This window comes from Phacochoerus africanus, chromosome 3, assembly GCF_016906955.1.
Source record: "Phacochoerus africanus isolate WHEZ1 chromosome 3, ROS_Pafr_v1, whole genome shotgun sequence".
Lineage (NCBI taxonomy): Eukaryota > Metazoa > Chordata > Mammalia > Artiodactyla > Suidae > Phacochoerus > Phacochoerus africanus.
In genome coordinates this window covers 205,697,887-205,725,430 of record NC_062546.1, presented here as the reverse complement: position 1 = coordinate 205,725,430, position 27,544 = coordinate 205,697,887, and the positions used below count along the sequence as shown (strand labels likewise).

The following is a 27,544-nucleotide window of genomic DNA, read 5'->3' as shown; positions in this document are numbered from 1 at the left end:
GCTGGGCACTGACCAGTAGAATAACGGCCCCCAAAGACCCCCTGGTCCTGATTCTGGACCCTGCGAAGAGGGTGCCTGCTGGCAGAAGGGACAGGGAAGCAGATCACCCTCGATGGGGTGGGAGGGGCCTGGTCAGCAGGGATGGGTGCTGGCTGAGCCAGAGGATGCACGCGCCTCTGGGGCCGAGGAAGGTGAGCCCTCCAGGGGGACAGCTGTGCTGACCTCTGCCCTCCAAGGTCCCGAGAGGGTCAGCCTGCTGTCTCAAGCCACCATTTGGGGTTTGTCAGAGCTCAAGAAGCCGAGATGGCTGTTTCTAGAGGCCACCACTGCGGCTCCGGGCTGCCGTACCCGGTCTTCCTGGCTTTGGCCCCCTTGCACCCAGCCTGGAGGGTTGGGCTGGCAAAGAGAGGAAGCGGGGAGCCGAGTGGGTCACCAGGGCTTCCTGGGCAGGGTGGGCGGCCCCCGACCGAGGCTGAGGAAAGGGAGCTACAGGTCTCCGTAAAATCGAGTTCCAAGCCAGGTCCGAGGAGGACGGGCCCCGCTTGCCAAGTCCCTCCTCAGACCGTCCACGAGACGAGGAAACACTTGCTCTGTTCCTCCCATGTCCAACCACAGCTCCGGGAACAATCAGACACAGACTGACTTTGTTTTCTATTGAAACTTGTTATTTGCTGTTAAGAATTGCAAACTACACGACTAAGGACGAACGCTCTTCAGCGAGCCGCTTCCAACACACGAGACAGCCCTCTGGTCCACGTCACCCACTTGCACCAGCAGGAGCTGCAGTGAGACCCCGCCCCACCAGCGGCGGTGGCGCAGCGGAAGGAATGAGAGTGTCCCAGGCCACCTCCCTGACCCAACTCCCCGAGGGACGAGGGGCGGGCGGAGCCGGGGGAAGTAACTTCTGTGGGCAGCCCCGGGGGGCTGCGGTCCCTCTACAGGGAAGGCCACCACCTCCCCGGAGCCCGGTATGTGCTTCCCTTTATGCGAGCCTGCGTGGGGGCTGGGTTCCCGGTGCCAAGAAGCACCCGAGTGGGAGCAGTGGCCCGGCCCACACACAGCTCAGCTTTGCCCTCTGGCCCCAAACCACCCGACCCTCGGGTGAAACCTTGCCAGCAGCAGGCGGTTCTGAGGACGGGGTGGCAGGAGCCCCAGCCTGCAAGCCGGGGCGAGGAGCAAGCAGCACATGGGCCTCACCTGCGGCTCCAGGCCAGCGCCGTCCCGTGTCTCGTGCTTGGGCACATCTTTGGCCTTCGGCGCCCCGCTCCTCTCCTCCCAAAGCCAGGAGGCGCCCGCCGGGGCTTCACCGTGGCAAGGCCAGCGTTCCACGCATCTTCTGAGCCTGGCCGGGGACTCGCCCCGCAGAAATTCATGTCCGTCACGGAACTTCAAACAGGACTTTAATTCCAAAGCAAACCCAGGCTGGCGCCCAGGAGGAAGCAGGGCGGAGGCGCGCTGGCGCAGGGCTGGCCGCGTGGCAAGAGGCCGGGGCCCGCGCTGGAGCTCCTGCCGGCGGCCCCTCGTGGGTGCACAGCCCTGCTCCTGGTCAGACCTCCAGCAGCGCGGGCTCTGTCCGGGCCGACGGGATGTGGTGGCCGCACCCCGAGGCGGGGCTGGGCTCTGAAGGCGCCCGGCAGGGCCAGTGGGACTGTCCCCAACTGCCACATTTTCAAAGGGACAAGATTTCAAAGTCTTCATCTTCTGAGTCAAAGAATCTTTCCAGTCGCTCCACGTCAGAAGAATCTGGAAGGAACAAGATAGAAGCTCGCCAGTCTCACCTGGCAAGGGCCACTATGGGGCGGGCAGGCCAAAGGACAGGGACCCCGTGTGCACCCCCTCCGCCCCCCGCCCCCCGGAGCAGGGCTGCCTGGCACCCAGCAGTCTGGGCATCCTCGGTGGGGAGGGAGGCCAGAGGGTGCCAGAACTGCCCAGCTGAGGTGCCCGCTCCAGGGCTGGGGGTCTAAGCTGGGAGACCAGAGCCCAGGACGAGGGCCTTGGCGGGTGAGGGCTGGCGGAGCAAGAAAGAGGGAGAGGGCAGACATCGCTGGCCAGACCCGTCCCAACCACCTGCCTCTGCTTGGCACCTGTGCTGAGTCCTGGGCGGCACCTGACCCTGACCCCGTGAGGCAGTGTCTGTCATCGTCCTCCCCACGGTGGCCTTCAGTGAGACCAGAGCCACTGAGCCGTGGGGCTCGGCAGTGGAGCCCGCCTGCGGCCACAGCCTGCCTCAGCCGCCTGGCTCCCGGGCTGCAGCGCTGCAAAGCCTGGCAGGTGGCACTCGTGGGGGGAACGTGCCCAGGAGGAGGGTGACACTCAGCAGCGCTCCTGGTCCCCGCAAGTGACCACAGGCACCACGTCTTGGGTTCAAGGAAACGTTACAGCTCAAAGCAACTGACGGGGGCCCTGGGGGAGGCACAGGGAGGACGAAGCCTGACCCAGGCCACAATCCCCGCCGCAGTGAGATGTGGGCCCCCCCCCCCCCCAGTGAGATGTGGCCCCAGGCATGGGACTCACCTAAGGACAGGTTGAGGACGTCTGGGCAGGCCAGGTGGGAAGGTTGCTGCTCCACCAGTTCAAACATGGGCAGGGCACCTCCGAGCAGGGATAGCTGCCAGCAAGACACAGCTGTCAGGGGGTCCCGCAGAGCCCAGGGGCCGCACAGGGAAGTGGGCCGTTGGGCCCAGAGGGACCCGCCTGAGCATGGAGGGGGCGCGCAGAAGGCTGACCACCCCACCCCGAGACCAGGGGCTGGAAGTCCCAGGCTGAGTCCCAGCAGGGTCTGGCTCCCACGCTCTCTCTGATCAAAAGGGCGGCATCAGAAGCAAGGACCAGGTGAGACCAGATGAGCAGGGACCCCAAACCCAAGACACCCACCCACCAGCCTTCAGCTGCTGCCCTACGAGGGCGACGGGAACCCCCACCCACCTTTCTGACCTGCTGGCACCAGTCGTTAAAGTCTTCCTCAGTCTGACAGAAAAAGCCCTGGGACAAAAACCAGAGGTGAAGCAGGGACCCGAGCCGTGACCTCCCCCCGCAAGCGCCCCCAGGACCGCCATCCATGCCCCCACCACCGCTCCACCCCTGCCTCTGCCCCTGGGGCTGGGATGGGGGTCTGAGGCTCCACCTTGACCTCCGCCCCCTAGCAGCTCCAGGCCCACCGCTTGTGGCCTAATAGGAGGCGCGGCCTCCCGCCGCTGAGGGGACACCCCGCAGGGCTGCCATCTGTGGTGAGTGAGCGCTGGGGTGCCCAGCCCGCCAGCAGCAATGTCCACGCGAAGAGAAGAGACACAGGGAAGCGGGGACAGGAAAGGACAGCAGGTCATGGCGCTTGCAGCGCTCGGGCCGTGCTCCCTGCTGGCCCTCTGATGTGACCTCACTCTTACAAGCTCACGCATGGGCTCCTGAGAGCAGCCCCCCACCTCAGAATGTGACGTGAGACCCTCAGGCAGTGGGCTTGGGGACGTCCCTTCTCAGGCCCGAATGCCTCGCTGAGGCCGGGGCTCGGTTAACACGGCCCCAGGGACATCACGAGGCCTGGGTGCTTCTGGCCTCTTTCCAATGCATCTTGACAGGCAGTTTTACATAAATCACAACCCAAACCTCCAGCCCAGTCATCAGAGAGCAAGGAAGCTCATTCTCAGGGACCACCTTGCAGACACATTAGGTCCGAAAAGTTGCGACGCCCGAGACGCCCAGGAGACGTGGTGCAGGCGGGGGCCACGCCCAGGCCAACGCCCCCCACCCTTCTGGGCATGCTTTGACTCCCAGCCACGTGAATGCCACACCAGTGCCAGGATGCTGAAGTGGGCACACGCGTCCAGGGCGGCGGGGCAGGACGCACCACGGCGATGGACGGGTCAAGCTCTGCGATGCTCATCCTGTGGGGCGGGTGCTGGCAGTGGAAGCTCTCGTCCGGGATCAGGCAGCTGTCAGTAACCTGCACGGCCGGCTGCGTGGTGTGGGGGTCCAGATAGATGAGCTCCTCACCTGGGTGGGTGGCAGCAGGTCAGCGGGGGCCAGAGCGGCCGCACCCAAAGCCACGCGCTGGCGGGGGGCCGCCCCAGACCACCCCCCTCCTCCTCGGCTGCAGCCGCCGGCCCTGCCGACCCCCCACTCACCGACGTAGCCGATGAAGTAGTGGGCGCTGTTGGGCTTCCCTCCGATCACCCCCAGAGACTGGGGCATCATGAAACAGTGCTGCGAAGAGAGGCGTGGGCTGCAGGGCTCGCGGGGCACCCCGCAGGCTCAGGGACAGACAGCACAACTGGGGCCGGGGGAGGAGGGGTGTGAAGACGGGGTCCTGACGGCTCAGGCAGGCAAGGACTAGAAACCCAGAGTGGGGCACGAAGAGGTGGTGGCACAGCGCAGACCGGATGCGGAGACGGAAGGCCAGCAGGACCCCCAGGGCCGCAGGAGGAGCAGAGGGGCCCACGAGGTGGTGGCAGGGAAGGGCCCGCTGGTGGGAGCACAGCGGCCCCTGGAGGGCCAGCCGGACCTGCCCAGGTTGAGGCCAGGAGTTGGCAGGGCAGTCGGGGTGGGGGGGACGGGCGGGCACAGCGGGCCATGCAGACCCACCTTCAGGGTCTCTGTGTAGGCTGCGTTGATGTCTGTGAGCCCCAAGCGGAGCGGGATGAGCAGCACCAGGGGTCTCCAGGGCGCCGGCCTGGGGCCGACCTCGGCCTCGGCAGGAAAGCCGTTGCAGTGCCGGTCGGAATCTGCGGGAAAGGCTGCAGCCCCCGCACGAGGAAGGCTGCTCCTGCACAGTCTTCCTGAGAAAGGGAGACACGCGTTCACGGGCTGAACAGAGCAGGCGCAAGTTCACCCCAAAGAAACGGGGACGGACTTACACCGTAACAGGAAACGGGGAGGAAAAAGCAAGTGCTTGACCTATAATCAAACGTGGAAAGGAGGAGTTCCCATCATGGCACAGTGGAAAAGAATCCAACTGGGAATCATGAGGTTGCGGGTTCAATCCCTGGCCTCTCAGCAGCTTAAGGATCTGGCATTGGCTGTGAGCTGTGATGTAGGTCGCAGACATGGCTTGGATCTGGCATTGCTGTGGCTGTGGTGTAGGCTGGTGGCTATAGCTGCGATTAGACCCCTAGCCTGGGAACCTCCATATGCTGTGAGTGCAGCCCTCAAAAGACAAAAAAAAAAACAAACACCAAAACCAAAACCAAAAAACACTAATCCTGACAACTGCAGGGAAAAAAAAAAAACCCACACATTCCTCATGTGTGTTCAACTTTAAGTTTTTGCTGTGAAATAAAGCAGGTGGGCACAATGACGCACCTCAGCGGCAATAAGGAAAAGGGCACCTGGGAGCCGCCAGCCGAGCGAGATGCAGCACTGACCCCGGGGGCCGGGTTCCCGGGTCCCGCTCAGCAAGGACAGCATCAGGGATTTGCAACGCTTCTCCTTCCTTTTCCGTCTACCCAAGCACACTGTGGACCTTCAGGAAGCGGACTAACGACAGGGTTCAGGGGCCCTGGGGGCCCCGGGGGCTCCAAGCACACAGCTGCCACCTGTGGTTCCTCAAAGCCCTCCCATGGAAAGAACTGGGCTCCCTGGGAAGCCGTGAGTCCACCGCAGGCGGGAAGGCCAGGGTGAGTCCACGTCTACTTAGTGCCAGAGAGGACACGTGAAAACCACAGAAGCGACAGGAGCGTGTCAGAGAACCAGCAGACTCGGGACAGGTGATGGGACCATGAGGGCTAACACCTGGGAGGGAAACACAACGAACCCGTGAATTCACTGGCTCTCAAGATGGGTTTTTCAAAGGAAACAAGAGGAGAAGAGGGCCGGGAGACAGCCTGGCCGGGACAGCCACCCCAGACACCGCCCTTCAGCCCCAGGCAGCACGTCTCGCCCTCGGCCACTCCCGGAGCACAAGGGGACCCGAGCAGTTTGCTGGACTCCCTGAGGGGGACTCGGCTACCAGGCACTCTCACTCTGGGTCACGTCTAACCTGGACCTCATCGCGAGAAACAAGCCCACCGAGTGCGGGACCGTCTACCCAACTGTCTACAAATGCCAACACGGCGGAAAGCCAGGAAAAACGCAGGGAGAATGTTCCAGACTAAGGGAGGCTGCCGAGGTGGGTGACTAGCTGCCATCACCCACCCTGTCCCGCCAGAGCGCCAGGCGCGCCGCTCCACAGGGAGGAGTGGCGAGGGAGCCGGCGTGCGGGAGAGCCACCTAACCTTCCCACGACGTCCCGAGAAGAAAGGCATCCGGTCTTCCTCCCCACCCCGGCACAGGGCCTAAGACCCCGGGCTCCCCGAGTGATCGGCACCACAGGCGCGTCTTTTGCTGTGTCAACGGGGCGGCCTGTGGGCTGGAGGCCGGGAGAGCCCCCCCCACAACCTCCAGGCTGCGTTCCATCGCCGATGGCCGATGACCTGGCCCTCAGCCCTCCATGAACCCGCAAGGACCGGGCGCCCCCCCCCCGCACGCCTTGTCCTGGCGCCCTCCAGCTGGCCGCTCCTTGAAAACACGCCTGAAAGCTGCCACGTGTTGCGAGTCCTCCAAGACCGCTGTGGAGAGGGCCGACGGAGCCTCCCACCTCGTCTGTCAGGAGCACAGGGGACGACAACCCGGCCTTGTGACTGGGGCCTCGAGCTGGGAGGGGGAGGGACCTGCGGCTCCGCCCTAACCGCGGATCTGAAGCTACCCACCCCCAGGTTTGGATACTTCTAACTTCTAAACACAGATTTCTGGGTTTTTTCATTTCTCCATTTTGGCAACCTGCCCATTATTGTTTCAAAGAGCCAGTCTAGAATGTACTCGTTCTACCATTTTTTCTTTTAAACCATTGTTCTCTAGGAGTTCCCCTTGTGGCTCAGCAGGTTATGAACCCAACTAGTATTCCTGAGGATGTGGGTTCGATCCCTGGCCTTGCTCAGTGGGTTAAGGCTCAGGCGCTGCCAAAGCTGAGGCTTAGGTGACAACAGCGGCGGGGATCTGACCCTGGCCCAGGAACTCCACCTGCCGCAGGGGCAGGGTGGCCAAAAAAGGAGAAAAACAAACCAACAAAAAACCCACTGTTCTCTGCGTTTGTCTGTCTTAACGCCATCCTTGTTCGATGTCTTCAGTTAATTTTGCTGTTGTTTTCCTAACTTCTTGGGGAGTACTGCTCTTTCATTCGTCTTCCCTTTTTATCATCTGTGCACCAGGATGAACAGTATGGGCTTTCTCCTGAGTCCAGTACACAGCAGATTCTGGTATGTAATCCACAACCTTGACTTTTTTGGACCCAGAAGCTAAGACAAGTTTGAAATGTCTAGGTAATAGGATTTTGTCCTGTTTCCTACCGTTCTGCACTGGTTTATATAAATGTCCCATGAACCCTTTAAAAGACTCTTACTGTTACCTGGGTTCCTGTAACTTGATTTTTTCCATATCTCGTCTGCCGTATACTCTCTTAACTTACTACAGTTTCGCCTCACGTACGCGGGGGCTCTTTGCAAGCACGGCCCCTCTGGGGTCAGAGCTGTCTTGGCCGAGCGTGGGCCGGGGTCCTCGTGTGCCGTCCCACACAGCATCTTGTTAACCAGGGGTGGGTTTCTGGCTACAGAATCGGGCCCCTATTTGTAGTCTCAGGCCCCCTTGACACTGTTCACGTGTCTGAATTCTCTACTTTTCCAGCAGTGACAACCAAACAGTGTCTTCACCTCCAGCCTCACAAACCCCGGTCCCTCGCAGAATTCCGAACACTTCTGGCCACACCAGGCACGGCCGGAGGAGGAGGTGGCTGGGGCCAGTGTGCCCGCCCTTCCTCAAGGCCGTGTGCTACTATCACTACACTGGACGCCATCCAAGTCTTTATCTTTGTGGAAGCGGCACCAGGGACATTTACGCATTTGCCACCCAACAACCCGGAGGGCTTGGTCCTGCAGACGGAGCTCTTCCTCCGGCTCGCGGGCTTCCTCCTGTGCTGCCACCGTCCACCTGTCCTGCCCTCATGAACCGGGACCCACAGTGGCCTGCGCTTTGCTCGGCTTCCCCAGGTTTCCCTTTCTGCTCTCAGCACTCGTGGCTCCCGCGCCTGCCTGACTGGGTCAGACTGCCCTCCTTGCCTGCAACCTCTGCCCGGCTCCCTGGCTCCTGTTGTCCATGGGGCTGATGCAGGACTAAGCCTACGGACACTGAGGCCCGGCTGGTCCTGGTCGGGGCAGGGGGGCGTCCCAAGGAGCAGGCGGCGCTCCCAGGGGGCTTTGGAGAGATCTGACAGGAGGGGTCTCTCCCTGACCCAGTGCCCGCAAGCAGCTGAGAAAACCAGGGAGGAAAGCCCCTGCCCGTCTACCATTCACCTCCCCGCTAAGCCCGCGAGCGTGGACACCTCCGACGTGGACCAGAAAGCCTGCTGGCTTGTGCTTACTGCAGCCCTCGGTGCCGTTCCTGGGCCTTGAAGCCAAAAGCCTAACGACAGGCTCTGACACCTCCCCAAGCCGAATGTGAGACCTCGGGCACCGTTCGCAGCCCCAGAGCCTCTGTGGGTCGTGTTGCAAAGCTCTTTATCCTAAACCTGGGCGTCAGACACCCCGCTTGTACCTGTGACGGGCACACACCCTCCTGCCTTGGGGAAGGAGCATGATGGCCACAGCCAAGGGCCTCTCCCCAGAGCCAGACCCACATCCTCCCCAGACAAGCCCCCCAAGTTCACGTCTTGTCACAGCTCCAGCAGCGCTGCCTCCGATGGCCCCGGGACCCCCAGAACAGAAGGAGCCCACGTCCAGGTGCCTCCAGGGCCCCCGACAGCACCACGCCCTCCAGGGGGCTGGAGGTTCTGGAAAGGAGCTGCCCCTCGCCCCTCCTGGCCACAGCAACGGGCAACCAGCCCTCCAGGCTAAAGCCAGGGCTGGACAAGTGCCTGGACCAGCCCCTGAGGCGGGTGAGGAAAGATAGGAGAAAAGGAGCTGAGAGAGAAAGAGCGCTGTGTAGCCGGAGGTGAAACAGCCAAATGTTTCCACAGACGGGAAAATGCTTATGACGCCAAGTGGTTTTTATTTCGTTTTGTTTTTGTTTTTGCTTTTTAGGGCCGCACCCATGGCACATGGAGGTTCCCAGGCTAGGGGTCAAATCAGAGCTACAGCCGCTGGCCTACACCACAGCCACAGCAACGCCAGATCCGAGCCACATCTGTGACCTACACCACAGCTCACGGCAATGCCGGATCCTTAACCCACTGGGCGAGGCCAGGGATCGAACCTGTAACCTCATGGTTCCTAGCTGGGTTTGTTTCCTCCGAGCCGTTATGGGAACCCCACGAAGTATTTTTTAAAAAACAAAAAGCACTGAAAGGAAGTACACATAAAAGTTAACATGAGTTATTTCTGAGCAGAAAATCAAACCATTTTTCTCCCTTTGCTGTATGCTCTGCAAGTTTCCAACGTTTTACAAAAACTTCATGAAACAGAGCATGGAAAAGGCAGAAAGAAGAAACACACCCTCCCAGCCGCAGTCCCAAGCCAGTCAGCTCAGGGGGCAGGAGTCCCAGCGCTGGGAGCCCGTGCGGGCGCCCACAGCCGCCGAATCCATGGGGCTCTGCATCAAGGGGTCACACCCTGGCACCCAGCTTTTATGCTGTCACCCTACATCCCCGCGATGAAGAAAAGGGAGGGGCACTCTGGCCGCATCGCCCCAGGGAGCCGCAGGCTGCACTCCAGGCCCGCTCTCAAGGGCTCCCTTAGGCAAAACAGGGTCCCGGGCAACCGCCTCTGGGTGGAACGTCGATGGAAGCGGAGGGGAGGCAGCTCTGGAGACGTCTCTGGGAAAAGGTGCTGCTGAGCAATAATTTAATGATGTATGAAGCGAGTTCTGTCAGCTTGGGGGCATCACGCAACACAAAGCATGGATTCGACACCCACTCACTGCAGGCTGCTGGCCACAGGAGCCCTGCTGTGCACCTGCCCGATGCCATCAGGGCTTCAGGGACCCGCCAGAAAGAGGATGGGGGGGGGGTCCTTGTCCACCCCACACCGTGTGCGGTGGTACCGCTCCACGGCCTCGCCTGTGCGGGCACCAGTGCCCCCCACCCCCTGGCCTGAGCCACCACACCTGCGCCAGTGGTGTGCAGCAGACGCCAAGACGGCACGTGCAGGGCACCGGGTGGCGCAGCTGCGGAGACGGGCCGCCCCTGGAGGCACTTACTGATCTCCTCCATCACCACCGTGTTGTCCATGGCGACGTGCACGGCCAAGGCGCTCCAGGTGTCGAAGGCGGCAAGCTTCCTAGGGAGACAGAGGACGGCGGTGAGCCCCACGCCTCAGGCCCGACCCCCGGCCGCCGCTGTGGACAGAGAGGCTGCCACGGCAGCTGCTCGGGGGCATCCCTTCCTGATCGGGCTGGCACGCGGGTGGGCATCAGAACGCGAGCCAGGTCCCCGGCACTTCCGTGGACTCTGAGGCAGGCGCGGCCCCAGCTCATCCCCTAGGACCCACAGCAGTCGACAGATGGCACAGCTGGAAGTCACCATGGCAGTGAGCAACTGTGCCCAGCAGTAAGGTCCTTAAAGAAGAGCAGATGCACCCGAAAGCAGGACGGGAGGGCCCCGGAGGGGGACTCCGGGAACGGGATGGGAAGGAGGGGCTCCCCTGGTGAGAGTGGACCTCCTGGAGGGAAGGCCTGAGCAGCTGCCCCCCCGCCCTTGCGGGGCTGCACAGGCCCCCCGGCCCCCCACCTCAAGCTGTCCGAGGGCCAGGACCATTCCCAGCGCCGGGACACAAAGCAGTCCCTGGAGAGGCTGACGTTCCAGGGAAGTGATCTCATGGGACAGTAAGTGCCAGGAGTGCTGGGGGAAGAGGCTCCAGGGGACAGCACGGCGCGTGCCTGTAGCACTCCCTGGTGCCAGTGGGGAGGCCCCAGGACAGCTCCGAGCAGAAGAGGAACAGAGGCCCACCTGTATTCTACAAAGATGACCTTGCTGCTGTGGAAAGACGCTAGGATGGAAAGGAGAGAAGGCAGGCCAAGGAGGAGGCCAGGGGCGGCCTGGACCAGGGCGGGGCGCGGGGCGAGCAGTACTGGGCAGAGTCTGGGCACCCGTGGGAGTCTGGCATGACCTGCGAGGGGACTGAGCTCTGGGAAGGGTGGCACTGCTGTGCCCCGAGGACCCACAGGCTGCGGTGGGAGACGGGCTTGGGCTCGGTCACCTGGGCCTTGGACGTCTGAGGGGCACCGTGAGGAGCATCTGGATGGACAAGGGCCGAAGCCACAACCAAGGCCGCGCCCAGCACACTGTGCTCCCACACGGGAGGAGGCACTGGCAACGGGGACAGGGGGGGCAGGAGGGACAGGAAGGCGGCCTGCCCCCCCTGCTCAGGCTCCACCGCCCAGGCCATCGGACTCGCCCCTAAGGGATGGGAAGGGACAGACAAGCAGCAGAGGCACAACCCGGGGCGCCGTCCGGACACACGCACAGCAAGGGTGCTCATCTCCTCAGACACAAGCTCTGCCTCACGGGGCCGTTGCGGAAAGACGTTCAGCGCTGCGACCAGTGGAGAAACGCAAGTCGAAACCACCACCGCCTCACACCAGCCAGAAGGGCCGGCGTCAAAAGGCTACGGAGAGCGAATGCTGGAGAGGCTGTGGAGGAAAGGGAGCCTCCTGCACTGCTGGTGGGACTGTGAATTGGTACGACAGGCAGCTATGGAAAGCAGTACGGAAATGCCTCGAAAAACTGACTGTAGAAGTACCATGTGACCCAGCAATCCCACTCCTGGGCATCTAGCCCAGGAGATAGATACATGCACCCCTATGTTCACTGCGGCACTATTCACAGCCAAGACACGGGAACAACCGAAACGTCCATCGACAGACGAGTGGATAAAAGATCTAGCACGTGTGTATACGACGGACTACTGCTCAGCCATAAAAACCAAAGAATGCCACCTGCAGCAGCACGGATGGACCTAGAGATCATCATACCGAGCGAAGCAGATCAGAGAAAGGTAAATGTGATATAACTCACACGTGGAACCTAAAAAAAGGATACAAGTAAACTTACTTACAAAAGAGACAAACTCACAGACACAGAAAACAAACTTACGCTGTTACCAAAGGGGAAATGCGGGGGGCGGGGGGGGGGTACATTGGGAGGCTGGGACGGACGCGCACACGCTACGGCGCAGGAGGCGGACGCTGACGAGGACCTGCTGCACAGCCCGGCGAGACCGACCCGACCGCCTGACCACCTAGACGGGAAAAGGGTCTGAGAAAGAACAGGAGCGTCTGCGCACAACCGACGCACCTCGCCGGGCACCCGCAAGGAACACGATACGGGAACTCAACTGCGCTCGGATACAACGAGCAAACAGAAAGCAGCCAGCCGCTCCCCTGGGCCTGGTCAGCTGCGAGGAGCACCCTGAGGGCGCTGAGGAGGGAGAGGCCCCTGCTGGCCAGGGAAGGGGCGGGATGGGCCGGGCACGTACTTGAGAACCTGGGCGACGGTGTTGGGCCCGTACCACTGGCCGATAGACTTGCCCTCGCCGACTCCCATTTGCGCTGCAGGAAACAGAGCCGTGAGGGACACGTGTGCGGCCGCCCTCCTGCTCCCCATCCCACCACCTGGTACAGGAGCCGTCCCGGCAGCACGGGGCAGAGGGACGCGGCACAGAGCGCCCGCCTCGGGCAGGGGCCCCCGGGAGGGACAGACTCCTCCTCACCAACCCACGGACAAAGAGCAGCAGGACTGAGCACGTGGCCTGGGTCAGCCAACTCGGTCCACCCCGCACTTCCGGCCAGCGGATGAACCGTGACGTCAGAAGCTGGACTCTGACCCAGGCGCCTTCAGACCCCCGCCAGAGCCCGGGGAGCACCGACCTTCAAGGCCGCCACGCTGGCGTTCAGATGCCACGCGGAGCAGCACAGCCCGTGGGCGAGCGAGGCCGGGCTGACAGGGCCTGGCCCACCCCAGCCACCTGGGCACACACCTATCTGGTGGATGGAGTAGTAGCTGTCCTTCCTGTCCATGAACGCGTGCAGGACACTGAAGTAGCTGTCCGGCTGCCTCTCCCACTGCGTCCACCTCCAACCTGTCAGAGACAGATGCGCGAGGTCAGTGTCACCAAGATACAAGAAAGAAGCCTTCGCGTCTCTAAGATGCTTAAGACAGATGCACCCACGCCTTCTGCGACCCTTCCAAAAACCCCAAGTTCTTCAAGATTTCAAACACACACACACCCCAACACATCAAAAAATCCGCCCAGAAAGGAGTTTATAAATAATTTCTAAAAGACAAAACACTTATTGGTATTTCATTAAAGTTACTATTTTTTTTTTTTTTCAGGGCTGCACCTGCAGCACATGGAGGTTCCCAGGCCAAGGGGCTAATCGGCACTGTAATCGCCGGCCTACACCACAGTCACAGCAACACAGGATCTGAGCCGCATCTGCAATCTACACCACAGCTCACGGCAAAGCCAGATTCTTAACCCACTGAGCAAGGCCAGGGATCGAACCTGCATCCTCACAGATACAAGTTAGATTCGTTACCACTGAGCCACAACGGGAACTTCTTAAAGTCACTTTTTAAAATCAATACAAACCGCTGGATCATTACTCAAGAAAGCCCTGAGTCCCAAAGTGCTGGACGGTGATTCACCTTCCCTGACCCCTCGCCCTGCTGGCTCTCTGTCCCCGAGAATGTGGGCATCCCCGGCAAGGACTCACCTCGGCCCAGGTGTCTGCACAGCAGGGCCTGGGCGAAGATCATCTGGCCGCAGCGCAGCATGCAGCCCCAGCCTGTGTCCGAGGTGGGGCCCGTCCCCCCTGTCGTGATAGAGAGAGGCCCTCGGTGTCAGACCAAGGCCAACCAAGGCCAGGAGCCGGCCAGCAGGAGGCATCACGGGACATGCCAGAGGCAGTGCCACACTGCAGGCGTCACCTCCATCCCAGGCAACACACACCATTGGAACCCACACACCCCCAGCTGCGTCTGCGGGGAGGCGGACCGCCCAACCCCACAAAACGAGTCACTTCTGTGAACGAGGCACAGGGATGCGAATGTCCGGACAAGTGAAAAGATGCTCAGCCTCTTAAGGCAGAAAATGCCAGGTCGAGTAAGGGCAGAAATGGCAGCACCTCCAGCCCCCAGGCTGCGACCAGGAAGACCCGAGGCCAGCCCCCTCCCTGGTGGCCAGGGCTCCAGCCGCGCTGCCCCTGGGCAGCAGTGGGACCAGGGAAGCCCGCAGAGCTGATTGCAGAAAGGGCCCTCACACGGCTGTCTCCGGGGCCTGGGACAAAACAGGGACCCACAGAGCGCTGCCCTCCGGCTCGTCCACCTCCCGCAGCTCAGAATCTGACCTTCCGGCACCGCACAGCCCGCCCCGCTGGCCAAGCCACCTGCCTGTTCCACAAGCAGCCCGACAAGCCCCATCCCCCAATGCCAACCCTGGTGACAGGGACCACATCCCTGCCTTTGTGTTCCCGAATGTCGCATGCTGGCGACAGACAGAACCACTTCCAGGAGAGGCCGAACCAGCCACCAAGGAGGGGCCACTTCTCTTGGTCCTGAGTCCTCCAACTAGCACAGGTGAGGCCCAGAGCGGGTCCCCGCCATGCCCTGCCTGGATACAGCAGGGAGAGCCACTTCAAGGGGATGCGCCTCCCTGCCATCCTGCCCTCCAGCCCCCTGGACTAAGGGCAGGACAAAGATACAGAGCGATGGCCCGCAGTGCAAGTGCGCCCAGCAGCCTTGCCCGGGTCGGCACCTCGGGACACGGCAACCTCCTGCAGCTCCTCCTTTTAGGCCCCCAATAAGCTGCCACTTAGAGTCAGAAAAAGCACCGCCCTCAGTGCAACTCGGGAGCCGGGATGGGGCCTCCAGCTCTGCCACAACCAGGGCCCAGACCCCCACCCGGTGTTTTGGTTTTTTGGCTGCACCTTAGGCATGTGGAAGTCCTCGAGCCAGGGACAATGCTGGCTCCTAGCCATGAGGCCCCCAGCAGCTGCCATCAGCTGGCCGACTTAACTAGGGTTTCTTGAGGGCCAAACCAAGTGCCGGGGCCTGACCCACTGAGTGAAAACTACAGCCTGAGCCTTCCTCGCTGTAACGACGCTACTCACCAATGGCCGGGAAGTTCTTCCTGTACGTAAACCACAGTCTTGACGCCACATCAGCCAAGATCTCGTCCTTTTCTGGAGGGCGCACGAGAGAACAAACAAGGGCACACGCAGCCCTAAGTCTTGAGGGACCACGTGACAGCGAGCAGACAATCCATCACCACCCAGCCTCGCTGCGGCCGCGTGCGGGGTCGCTACCTGTGAAGATGCTGTACTTTCTGCCCAGGATCCAAACAGGTTCCGAGGTCTCGGGGAAGTCTTCAAACTCGGCAAATCGGAGGGTGTCGTAGGTCAGAGTAGCTGTGGACCAACGACAGGCCTGTAACTTCACCTGCCCACGCCACAGAGCGCTGCCAGCATCTCTGCACAAAGGCCCCCCAGGGCATTCTGCGTTTCAGAGCTGCCTCAACACGACACTCGCAACGCCAGACTCGGGCAGGGCAGCAGCAGCTCTGCACCAGCTTCCTGTGCCCCTTCAGGGTCGAAGCCAGAGTATCTGCAGACCCGAGGCTGAGAGCCCAGCTGGGGGCCAGGCCCAGGGGACAGAGAGGAGAACAAAAAGACACCTTTAACCGTGTCAGACTAAAACCTGAAGGGCAGAGAGAGAGGAACCCACCAGCTTTATCTTGGGACAAGGAGGCCACACAAGGTCTCACAGCCGCCGTGCTAGAGCCGGATGCTTCAGGGCCCAGGAACACTGGACAGTGGGGGTTCCAGCTCCCCCCATTTCTTGGTTAGGAGTGGTGAGCTGCAGAGGGGCGGGGTGCTACTCCTGGGTGGCACATGGACCTCCAGAAACGGGAGGACAAACTGCAGTGCAAAGTCCCCAGGGACTGAGAACTGGAGATCAAGGGCTGCATCCCGAGGGCCACGGCCAGCTCCCGGGCCCGCCAGGACTCAAGCACCATCTTCTCGTGTTGCTTCCACCAAGAAGCTGGAGGGAGGGGCCACAGCTGAGGAACCCCCCCATCCCCCCACAACAGGCCCCACACGCCGCCCGCGAGGCCAGGGGCACACGCTGTGTTCCAGGGACTCCACCTCTCCAGCTTCCACAGCGCCCCAGCCCCTCACCTGCAATTCCACTCAACTCTTGGGAAAATCAAAAATATCATGAGTTTCTCCCACATCTGAGTTTATGTTTCAACAATAACCCTACCTTATCACATGGCACATAAAAAAGTAAAAACAGCATATGCTCCTTACTTCAAAACCCCGAAGGCGACACGATGTACGAACCATTCACAGCCTCGCGCCCAACAAGGTCTCTAAGTGCCGACCTGTGATGGGATCACCCCGCCCCGTGGCGCGCCTCATTCTTCTCCGCCCAACGGCGAAAGGCCCAGCATTCTGCCGCCAGCACTTGCTCCAGGGCCCGAGATGCGCCTGGGGGTTCCCATACAACCCCCGGGAGGGGGCCGGCTCTTCACAAGCCCGGGGCTCAAACCCCAGCTTGGACCCTGACCTCTGGGTGTGGAAAGCCCCCACCTAAAGTAAGGGACACATAACAGGATGTTCTTTGCAGCACAGCTTGTGCCCCTGAGACCCTCCCCCAAGGTGCTCACCAGGACGCTGCAGACAGAGGGCTCCGGGTCAGCCGGGGTCACCAATGTCAAGAACGCAGGACGGCAGCTCAAAGGCGAGCAGTTCCACGGCATCCAAAAGGCCTAACTGGGTGCACAGCAAATTCCCAGCTGCAGCGCCAGGAAAGCAGCGCTCACTGCACTAACAGGCCCACTGCAGCAGAGGCCCGAGGCTGCCACTTAGCGAGTCGAGCTGCTGGGAACCCTGAGCCAGCTCTCCCTTCTTTCCCCCTGAAGCCCTAAGGGTCAGAGTTGTCCTGAGCCCCCGGAGTGCCTGGGTATGAGGCAGGGACCCTGTCTGCCTTGTCCAGATTTCCACACCCAGCTGACTCCCAAGCTGCCTTGGGGTCGGGGGGAAGTGATTTAACACCCAAACTTCCCTCTCCCCTCTCAACATAAGATTACTCTTCTCCGCACGTGATTATAAAAACGGAGCTGGGATGAATCGAGCTTCTATCTTTTCAAGGAGCTGAGCATCCTGTGCTGGCGCCACCTCTCCAAAGCCACCACCTCTTCAGAAAGCACTGCCCTCGAGGCCTAAACCAGTATTTACACGCACACCCACAGAGCTCACTCCCCAAGAAAAGCATGTAAGCAGGACTGTCTGATTTCAACCGACAACAATGTGCATCCCCCTGGACTGAGACCCTCTAAGGCCACAGCTCCTCACTGAAGGCAAACGCGCCTTCTAAACGCTGGAAGGCTGAGCCCGCAGGCCCTGTCCTGCCTCAGGACTCTGCGCAGGACACGACAGTGACGATGGAGACAAGCTGATGAGGACAGAAGAGGAGCGCGGCCCTCCTGAAGGCCAAGCGGAAGGCAGGCCATTTCCCAGGTTAACGAGCAAGCTTTCCAGGCAGCAAAGCCAGCTTCGGAGGGAAGGCAGCCACAGCCGCTACTAAGTTAGAGCAGTGCCCATCTCGTGCAGCCTCAGACTCTTTACTGGGCGAGCGTCCAAGGGGATGGAGCCAGCAGGAAGCAGCGCCCGCACGCCTCCAGAGGCCCGTCCTGGGATGGCACCCTGCTCCCTGTCGCTGCCGGGAGCCAGGGGTCTGGACCTGCCCAGCCACGCCCCCCAATGAGGCAGGGGGTCCCTCGGGAGGAAGAAACACGTCAATAATGTGAACAACCTGGATCCTTACTGGGTGGTGACAGCACGTTTCGGGGCCGGTGAAACGGGTGACAGCAGGACGCACAGCGCAGGAGACACAGACCCCACACTGTAGAACCAGACAGGTGCAGCACCCAGGGAGGTGTGACCCGGGGAGGACCCAACGCAGGAGCTACTTGGCGGAGACAACTGGGAACTGACTCTCCTCACGCCAAGCCCCAAGGACAGGCCCGTCTCCGGGCCAGGGGTGGGGGCCGGCCCGGCCCCTGGTTTTCAGCGCTGACGGCCGGGAGGAAGGGAAGACGGCCCCCCACAGCCCGCGCCTGCCGTCCCCGTGACCACTGTGCTCAGACCAGAGAAGCCCTGGCCGGCTGGGCGACAGGGACCCAGGCGCTGAGGATCCACGCTGTCACTGCTGTGGCTCGGGTCTGATCCCTGGCCTGGGAACTTCTGCAGGCTGCGAGTGCAGCCAAGAAAATACATGAATAATAAAAAATTAAAATAAAAATAAAAACCCCCCAAACCAGGTTCACAACCACTAAGGTTCATGAGGCTGAGGAGACCCCCTCTGAGGATCCTTTGCTGACCCCGTCCTCGGAGTGACCAGCTCCAATCCACATCCGCTGGCATTTCGTTTCTGAAGTTTACACACCTCCTGGGTTAAAAGGACTCCAAACTCCCAAAGAACGCCGGTCCTTAGACCCCCAGGTAATGATTTTAATTTGAAATAAGACAACAGCCCGGAGAAGCAGGACAGACAGCACGGTCCACCTTTTAGAAGTGCCTTTCCCATCTGGTCACCCGGGTTCCAGACGCTTGATTTTCCATGTCTTGCTCCCTATGACGTCCCTGGTCACACCCAGAAGAGGAAGCAGAGGCCCTTTAACAGCATGGCAATTCCTTTTCACCCTTCTCGTTTTTTTTGTCTTCTCCAGGGCCGCGCCCTCGGCATATAGAGGTTCCCAGACTGGGGCTCAAATCGGAGCTACAGCTGCCGGCCTATGCCACGGCCACAGCAACGCGGGATCCTTAACCCACCGAGGAAAGCCAGGGATCGAACCTGCAACCTCATGGTTTCTAGTCGGATTCATTAACCACTGTGCCATGACGGGAACTGCTGGCAATTCCTTTTTACAAAATGTTTCAATTTAATGTTATTAATATGACAGAAAAATGGTGAGCTGTACTCAACAAACGTCATCAGATAACTTAGTCTCAATTACACCATAACTCAACCAGAGAAGGAGTTCCCGTTGTGGAGCAGAGGAAACAAATCCAACTAGGAACCATGAGGTTGCGAGTTCAATCCCTGGTCTCGCTCATTGGGTTAAGGATCTGGCGTTGCCATGAGCTAGGTCACAGACATGGCTCAGATCTGATGTTGCTGTGGCTGTGGTGTAGGCTGACAAGTGTAGCTCCCATTCAACCCCTAGCCTGGGAACCTCCACATGCCATGAGTGTGACCCTCAAAAAAACAAAAAAAAACAAAAAAACAAAAAAAAACAAAAGAAAAAAAATATAACTCAACAGAGAGAACTGCAAAAAACAAGCAGTGTTACATTTCTTCTAGAGCTTACTGTAATGTGCCACACTTCAAACATCCTTCCCTAAAATGCTCCTATTTTCTGAGATTACACTTTATAAACGTCTACACGTATATATACTTTATAAGTAAAATCAAAAGGAAGAATCTTCCCTTCCTCAGAAAAAGCTTATGTTTAAACATAGGTAACAGGTCCGCAAGCCGTTTTTTTCAAAACCCAACAAGTTTATGTGAAGATGCTGGTGGCTCAGTTCTCAGTGGAAAAAAGGAGGAGAGGAAGGAGAGGGAAAGGGAAGAAGAGCCAGCCCTTGAGCAGCATCAGGACAGCAGAACACACTGCTGTGGTGAACACACTGGAAAGAAGGCCCCCAGAACCCCACTGCCCCTACCGTGGGTACACTTTACACCAGAGACCGGATTTCCACGCGACACGAATCCTACAACTCAGAAATGCCTAAGTCATCACTATTCAAGTTCTGCTTCTTCCACGATCAACCACGAGCCAGACACAGTGTAAAACACTGGTGACACAGGACAAGACACTCGTTCTGTCCCCGGGGAGCAGACAGTGTGCCTGAGTGTCAACCGCAGCATGTTCTGAGGGACAGTGTCTGGGGGGCGGCCTAAGGCCTTCCAACCTCTACACGCCGGCAGCCCTGGGCCCCAGCCCGGCCCTCTTCTCCCCCCACTCAGACCCTCAGTGACCTGACTCGGAGTGGCCCCCGCACTCCTCTACCTGTGGTCCAGGCGCTTCCTCGGCCAGGCCTACAGACTCAAAGGCGCCCTGGACAACACAACGGGGACGTCTAACTGGGACCTCACAGTCACCACGTGCAAGACCAAACTCCCAACAGCTCCCCACCAAGCAGACTCTCCAAGCCTCCCGGTCTGAGCTTCTCGGCTCAAGCCACGAACCTCAGCACCACCTCAAACTCGTCCCTATCCACCCCCAGCCCTCAACACTTCCCATCTGTATGGTCCTATTGTCTCCACCTTCAAACACACCCAGAATTCATCCCCACGCTGACCTGGGCCTTGGAGGACTCATGCCTGGAGCACTGTACAGCCTCCTTACTGGTCTCCCGGCCTCACCATTTGCTGCCCCTCTGCAGCTGTAGCCTCAGTAAAGCAGCCAGAGTAAGCCTGCTGGCCAGGTCCTTCCTCCTCTCAAAACCTCTGGAAGCACCCATCTCATTCAGATGCCCTCAGCGAGAGGCAACAAGGCCCACGATTGGGCCATGTTGCTGCTGTGCCTTCAGGGTCTCCTCCTGGCCACAGTGGCCATTGGCTGCTCTGGGAACAGGCCACCCGCACTGTTTTTGAGTCTTGTTCCAAACTCACCTCTGTGCTGAGACTTTTCCTGGCCATCCTGGCAACTCCAACCCCTCCTGCTTTGCCCACATCACTCTCCCACCAAACACACCATGGGTGTCATGTTCAGTGCGTCAGCCAAGACAAAGTTTTTTGTTTTGTTTTTGCTTTTTTTTTTTTAAGGCCGCACCTGTGGCATATGGAGGTGCCCAGACTAGGGGTCAAATGGGAGCTGCAGCTGCCGGCCTACACCACAGCCACAGCAACATGGGATCCTTAACCAAGTGAGGCCAGGGATAGAGTCCATGCCCTCATGGATCCTAGTCAGGTTCCTTACCCCTGAGCCACGACGGCACCTCCCCCAGGACATGGTTTGTATCCATTTTGTTCACATCCCTAGCCCCAGGTCAGAACGATGCCAGGCACAAGCCTGCACTGAATAATAAATGTAGTTATTGAACGAATGACCATGAAAACCACCAGGAACTTCCTAACATTTGGTGAGGAAGGCAGAGCCTCTAGGACTCAGGGATCAGGGCGGCTGGGCCATGAGTCACCCCAAAGGGCACAGCACATCAAAAAAGCTCTTGACAACACCCTGCAAATGTCACACACATTTTATTAGCATCAGCAGAGGCCTTCAAACACTTTTCTGCTTTGAAGCAGTGATCAGTGTCCCGACAGAGTATCATCATGTGAGAACTCCCAATTTTAACATGAGAACTTCATGTTTAAGGTAACATGACCAACTTTACACTGTGCGTTCTACCTTAGCCAAGTCTCTCGAATGAATGGTCCTGGGCACTAAAATGGTAGCAACCTAAAAAAATACATAATTCTATTCCTTCCCCCACCTCTGCCAAACTCTTTATCTTTTTTTTTTTTTCCCTGCCTTTTGTCTCTTTAGGGCCGCACCCTCGGCATATGGAGGTTCCCAGCCTAGGAGTCTAATCAGAGCTGTAGCTGCTGGCCTACACCACAGCCACAGCCACGCGGGATCCGAGCCATGTCTGCAACCTACACCACAGCTCACGGCAATGCCAGATCCTTAACCCACTGAGCAGGGCCAGGGATCGAACCCGAAACCTAATGGTTCCTAGTCGGATTCGTTTCTGCTGCCTCACGACGGGAACTCCTTCATCTGTTTTAAACAACTGCACAATACATCACCTTCCAGGAGCCGAGACTACCATTTCTTTCTGCTATCCAACATACTTAAGGGACAAGATGCCACAAATTGTCAAAGTATTGGCCATACAGATCCCTACTACAGTTTCCAATTTTCAAACTGAGAGGTCAATAAACTTACATTGCAGCTGCCAGAAAAAGAAAAATGAAGCAAAAACAATGCCATCCAGGATGAAGGATAAAATTAAAGCAGCGGAAGTATTTACAGATGAGAAGATACCTGAAGACAAATCACTCCTTACAAGGTATGAAAGAACTACCTCTGCTGTGGGTGAAAAAGAGAGCTTTTCACAGTGTAAGTATGGTCTCAAGGCTACTGGACAAAGATCCGAATTACAGTGCCAGCAAAAATTAAGCAACTGTCTGCTCTGGAGCAGCAGCATGATGGAACAGACCAAAAGAGCACATATACAGGTATATACACTTGTACACTTTCTATACACACACTTGCCCACCCTGGTCCCCGCTCTTTGTATTAAGACCCCGGGAAGTTAAGGGATGACGAGATGGATCCAGCCTGCCTATTCAATCACAAAAGAGAAACAGCTTGGATCACCTACGGGTTACTGAATTAAAAAAATATATATACATATGCGTGTCCTTGGTGTGCTGGAGTTCACCGCTCGCCTCCAGCCTGCCCGCATAACTTTACAAGAGTTAGTTTCCTCAACTCCTCGCGGGGGACACAAAAGCATCCTCCCACCGCCCTTTCGGACCGGCTACGCCGAGCCTCGGCACCGTCTGGTGCCCCTCCTCCCGTCCCGGCCACCAGGCTGCCCCCCGGGTCGTCGGAGCCGGCCTCATGACCGGGGGACCTGCCGCCTGCGCGCAGCGGGCGGCCCTTAAAAGCGCGAGACGCGCAAATACTGGCTGTCAGACCCGCGCCGGCCTCCCACGGACGCCGCCCGCTCCCGCTCCGCCCCGCGGCCCCGCTCCGCCCCGCGGCCAGGCCGCGCCGGGAGAGGCCTCAGACGAGTCCCCAGCTACGAGGGGACCGGCGAGCACCGCCCGGGTTCCTCCCGCGCCGGGCCGAGCCCTCACCTGCGTCCATCTTCCCTCTAGGGCTGCCGACTGAGCGCGGCGTCGCTCCGACGGGTCCGCAGCGCGACGCGACGGGCCGCCACCGGGGCCAATCCGGGCCGAGCAGGCGCGGGCGTGGGCGGGGCCAGAAGTACGCGACGGAAGTGCGCCGCCGCCATCTTGGCGTACGGCGGACCCAGCACGGAGGCCGGGGCCCGCGCGCTCCACTCCCGGGAGGCCTGCGTTGTGCCTCCCAGGACCCCGGCAGCCACCCGTCGGGGAAGCGGAAACAGACGCGGCCGAGCAGCAGGGCCCCGGGGCGGTCGCGTGAGCCCGTTGTCCGCGCCGGCCCGCCAGCGCGGCCATCTTGCCGTACGGATGCGCCCCGCGCGTCATGTCACTGCAAGGCGCCTCCGGCCCGGGACGCCCGCCCCCACCACCGACGCGGCGAGCCGTGGGTTGCGCGCCGCAGAGTGCCAGGGACCCCGGGGGCACCGAGCGCCGGGCTGGGCTGCGGGGCGACGGGCGGCCGGGCGCCGCCATCTTGCCGTACGGCGGGAGCCGCGGGGCCGGCTCCCACGTCCCGCAGCCGTGTCGCCGCGCGCCCTCCCCTCGGGGCGGTCCCGCTCGGGGCTCGGCGCGGCGAGGCGAGGGCCGGAGTCTAGCGGCGGCGCGGCGGCCCGAGGCCCGAGATGGTGATCTGCTGCGCGGCCGCGAACTGCTCCAACCGGCAGGGCAAGGGGGAGAAGCGCGCCGTCTCCTTCCACAGGTAACCGGGCCCCGCCCGCCGCCGCCTGCTCGCCGCCCGCGCGGCCCGCGGGCCACGCCCCCGCCCGGCCCGGCCCCGCGGGGAGACTGAGGCCGCGCGGCTCGGCCGGACGCGGGGACGCTCGGGGCGCCGGGCCTCGGGCCGGTCCTGGGAGTGAGTCAGCGCGGGCGCTGTGTGACCTTGGCCGGGCCGCCGTCTCTGGGCCGGGCGCCTCGGGCCACCGCGGCCGGCGGCCTCCGCCCCGCGGCCACCCGTCCCCCACGACCCCCGGCCGCCGGCGGCCGCCCGTGGCCTCCGCCGCCTTTTCCCCCACCGCGCGGCCGCCCTGCTCTCCATTGATTCGGGTGGGCGCCGCCAATTTCCAGAAACGGTGTGTTCGGGAAACGCTCTTCCTTAGGTCAGTTGTTGTCTTGCGTTTGCTGTGACTCTTCTGTCTGCTCCTTTCGTCCTGGGGGAGCCTGCCTTGGTCTCTGCGATCGGGGATGTGGCCGTGCAAATGCAACTTGTGCTTCGTGGATTAACACGCGCTCCCGACGCCCTCTCGCTAGAAGGGGCCTCGCGGTCAGCCCCAGGGAAGGTAGCCTTGCCGCGTGGAGGTGAGTCCGAGGAGGCGTCTGACAGCCTCCTGCGTCGTCCGCCCGGCGCGCGCCTCACCGGGGGCTCACCTGCGAGTCGTGGAAGGGCCTCCTTCCGTGGGCGCCCGCGGAAACTGGCCCGGGGAAGGGCGCGGCGGGGGGGGTCGGTCGTCGCCTCTCTGGCCTGGCCCGCTTCGTGAAAGCTCTGGAATCCAGCCCATTTCAGCAAATCCTTTTCTGCATCTTCGGCGCTGGAGGTACCAGAACAGGAGAGAGAAGGAGGTCTGCTTTAAAAAACTTCTTGGGGATACGTTTCCTATGTTGCAGGATGTTTTTGAAGTTTTAAAGAAGTGGCTGGCAGTCGTTCCATATAGTCTTATTGAAGGTTCACAGTGGTTTGCTCTGGGTCGTTAAGTTGTTACAATCTTTCCCAGTAGTGATATCGTGTATTTCAGATCCTCCACCAAGTTTTCTAGAGTTTCCTTCAGAGCCAGTCGTTTTGTTACTGTTTCTGAAAATGGAAGCAGAGTGTTGTACAGAAGAGCTCTTGGGTTCTTTCGTTCCTTCCTAAGGTCAAACCGGTTTGGGGCAGGGGAGGTGGAAACTGGGGAGTCATGATGAAATGGGCTCCCAAAGCAGTGAGGAAATTTAGGGGCATGTTCTGAGGAGTTGGCATCCGCCTGTCCTGGGTCACAGCAGCCCCAGTGGGTTAGATTGGTGACCCCAGGTGGAGCAAACAGCCCTCCAGAATGACCACCCCACCCCTGCAGGTGCGGTGTTGTGGGGGTTCTTTAAATACAGAGCTTGCCTGAATGAGAAAAATGAGAAAAAAAATGATTACTAAGAATCTTATTCAGTATATTCTGGGGCTGACTGTTCTTTGAAGGTGGACGTGCCCTGGGGAACGCAGGACTACAGCCCTTGAGACTCAGCTCCTTTAGAGCTGGTCTCACTTCAGCTGCTTGAGCCGCAGCTGGGCACGTGTGGTGTCTGGGGTGCTCTCCTGGCTTCTTGCTCCCATCTCTGCTGACTGACACCTGGCCTGACATGCGCTTTTAGCACCCAGAGTCCTGCGCATCCAGGCACGTCGGGAGGTTGTCCATCTGGGAGCTTCTAGAGGTCTTTCCAGGGCTTCCCCAAACCTTGGTGCGGTGAGGCCCAAGGTGCCAGCGTCTGGAGCATTTCCCCCCGCCTGGAGCAGGCACTTCCTTCCTTCCTTCCTACCCTGCAGACCGTAAGCTTCTCAGGGGCAGGCAGTGCATCTCCCGGCTTTCTGTTCTGGTAGTAACTCTTCAGTAGGGGTTCCTCAGGTGTCTACTAGGTTATCAAACAGGTAAAGCCAACACAGATTTGGGTGTCGTGCTTTTATAGCTAAGAGTCTTAGGAGCAGGTGTTTAATTATATCTTCTTTACTTGTCATTTGTCCTGCAGATTCCCCCTAAAGGACTCAAAGCGTCTGATCCAGTGGTTAAAGGCTGTTCAGAGGGATAACTGGACCCCCACGAAGTACTCTTTCCTCTGCAGTGAACATTTCACCAAAGACAGCTTCTCCAAGAGGTTGGAGGACCAGCACCGCCTGCTGAAGCCCACGGCCGTGCCCTCTATCTTCCACCTAGCGGAGAAGAAGAGGGGGGCCGGAGGCCATGGCCGCAGCAGGAGAAAGGACGCCAGGAAGGCCTCAGGGAGCCTGAGGGCACAGGCAGGTGACGCGGACGGGAAGGCAGCGGCAGGGTCGTCATCGTCCTCGAGCGAAAACCCGATGGCCCAGCCAGAGTCCCGCAAGCTAAAGCGGGCAGTGCTGCAGGGCAGACCGGCCCCCAGGGCTGCCCAGGAAGCCGCCAGCCCTGAGGGTCCGGAGCAGGCCCGGCAGCGCCTGGAAGGGAGTCCGGAGGACGGTCTGGCCACAGTGTCTGGCAGCCAGGCAGAATCGAATGCATCCGCTGTGGATGCTGGCGACGAGCGCGCCACCTCCCCCGATGGGGACGTGGTAGACAAGAGTGGCATTTCCGTGGATGACTTTACTCCCCCTGGGTCGGGGGCCTGCAGGTTTATCGGCTCGCTTCATTCCTACAGTTTCTCCTCCAAGCACACCCGCGAGAGGCCGTCAGTGCCCCGCGAGCCTGTCGACCGCAAGAGGCCGAAGAGGGACGTGGAGCCTGGCTGCAGTGGGAGCAGCCTGGGGCCCGATAAGGGCCTGGCACAGAGCCCCCCGAGCTCATCCCTCACGGCCACGCCACAGAAGCCTTCGCAGAGCCCCTCGGCACCCCCAACAGACGTCACCCCAAAGCCGGCGTCCGAGGCTGTGCAGAGCGAGCACAGCGACGCCAGCCCCATGTCCATCAACGAAGTCATCCTGTCGGCGTCAGGGGCCTGCAAGCTCATCGACTCGCTGCACTCCTACTGCTTCTCCTCCCGCCAGAGCAAGAGCCAGGTGTGCTGCCTGCGCGAGCAGGTGGAGAAGAAGAACGGGGAGCTGAGGACCCTGCGCCAGAGGGTCAGCCGCGCGGACAGCCAGGTTCGCCAGCTGCGGGAGAAGCTGGACCAGCTGCGGAGACTGAGCCTCCCCCACCTGGGCAGCCTGCTGCCCCCCGGCCGCGGTCAGTACCCGAGCCCCGGCTCCCACGCAGCCTGGGCATCGCGAGGGGGCCCTACCCCCACCTCTCGGGAGAGGGGAGCTGGGGTGGCAAGCTTCCCCGGCCGGTCCCTCGCACTCGGGAAGGGGCTGTGGCTGTGGGGGTTTAGCTGCTGAGAAAGGAAGCGTTTCACATACCCTGGGAAAGCCACAGCCACCGGGGCTAGTGCCCTCCCTCGCCTGCAGGTTCCTGGCAGGTTGGGGAGGATGACAGGGTGGGCCTTCAGAAAAATTGTAGGAGCCCCTTAAAGTCATGAGGCAGTTCTTTCCATTTGTGTTTTAATGAACGTCTTTGAAGCTAAATGATCTCCAGCATTAATAACGCTTTCTTTAAAGGTTTCAACGTCTGTTTAAGTGGCGTATGCTTTCTGTAAAAACACTGCAGGGATACGTAGGCCAAGAAGTGGTGAAGATTCCTACTTCTTCCTCACCTGCGAACTTTTATTCCTTGTTGCTGTTGACGTTTGGTGTGTGACCTTAGACTGTTTCTTGTGCGTCTGTACAGAGATAGGTTGAGTGTGTGTTTTATGCGTTACTGCTTTTGTTTTTGCTCTTCTTCCTAGCGTGCTGCTTCTTGTAAGCGTCATCTCTTTACGCCTTGAGGGTGGTATTTCTCACGCGTCTTGTGTGTGGAGGTGGAAACCGTTTTCCAGCTCATCGTTCACTTGGTCTGAATCAGGGATGGTCTTCCGGGTTATAATTTTCACTTCTGGTGAGAAGAGGCTCCTGTGTGACAGGCTGCTCAGGACCTCGTG

At 60.0% G+C, this 27,544-nt stretch overlaps 2 protein-coding genes across 5 annotated transcripts in view; one reads left to right on the top strand and one right to left on the bottom strand.

The window, feature by feature from the left end:
• Positions 1–643: 643 nt before the first annotated feature.
• ATG4B (autophagy related 4B cysteine peptidase) lies at positions 644–22,922 on the bottom strand. 2 transcript variants are annotated; one of them, XR_007134125.1, is made up of 14 exons: positions 22,835–22,892; positions 15,259–15,360; positions 15,064–15,135; positions 13,669–13,767; positions 12,930–13,031; positions 12,429–12,501; positions 10,153–10,232; positions 4,576–4,769; positions 4,119–4,197; positions 3,842–3,987; positions 2,926–2,982; positions 2,515–2,608; positions 1,198–1,743; positions 644–780 (listed from the first exon to the last, which is right to left on the bottom strand). XR_007134125.1 is itself a non-coding variant. In XM_047774026.1 (13 exons), exons 1-13 carry the CDS (start codon positions 22,842–22,844, stop codon positions 1,670–1,672), a joined length of 1,182 nt encoding a protein of 393 aa, XP_047629982.1. In that variant the 5' UTR covers positions 22,845–22,922; the 3' UTR covers positions 644–1,669. The 2 variants fall into 2 exon arrangements, 1 of the variants encoding a protein (XP_047629982.1); XM_047774026.1 differs by having other exon boundaries at positions 644–1,743; positions 22,835–22,922.
• Positions 22,923–23,004: 82 nt separating this feature from the next.
• Positions 23,005–27,544, top strand: part of THAP4 (THAP domain containing 4) — a 34,250-nt gene continuing 29,710 nt past the window's right edge. The window contains exons 1-2 of one of the 3 annotated variants that reach the window (XM_047774023.1): positions 23,005–23,582; positions 25,589–26,754. In XM_047774023.1, coding sequence (XP_047629979.1) covers positions 23,506–23,582; positions 25,589–26,754 — 1,243 coding nt within the window. In that variant the 5' untranslated portion in view covers positions 23,005–23,505. The other 2 variants (XM_047774024.1, XM_047774025.1) reach the window with 2 other exon arrangements.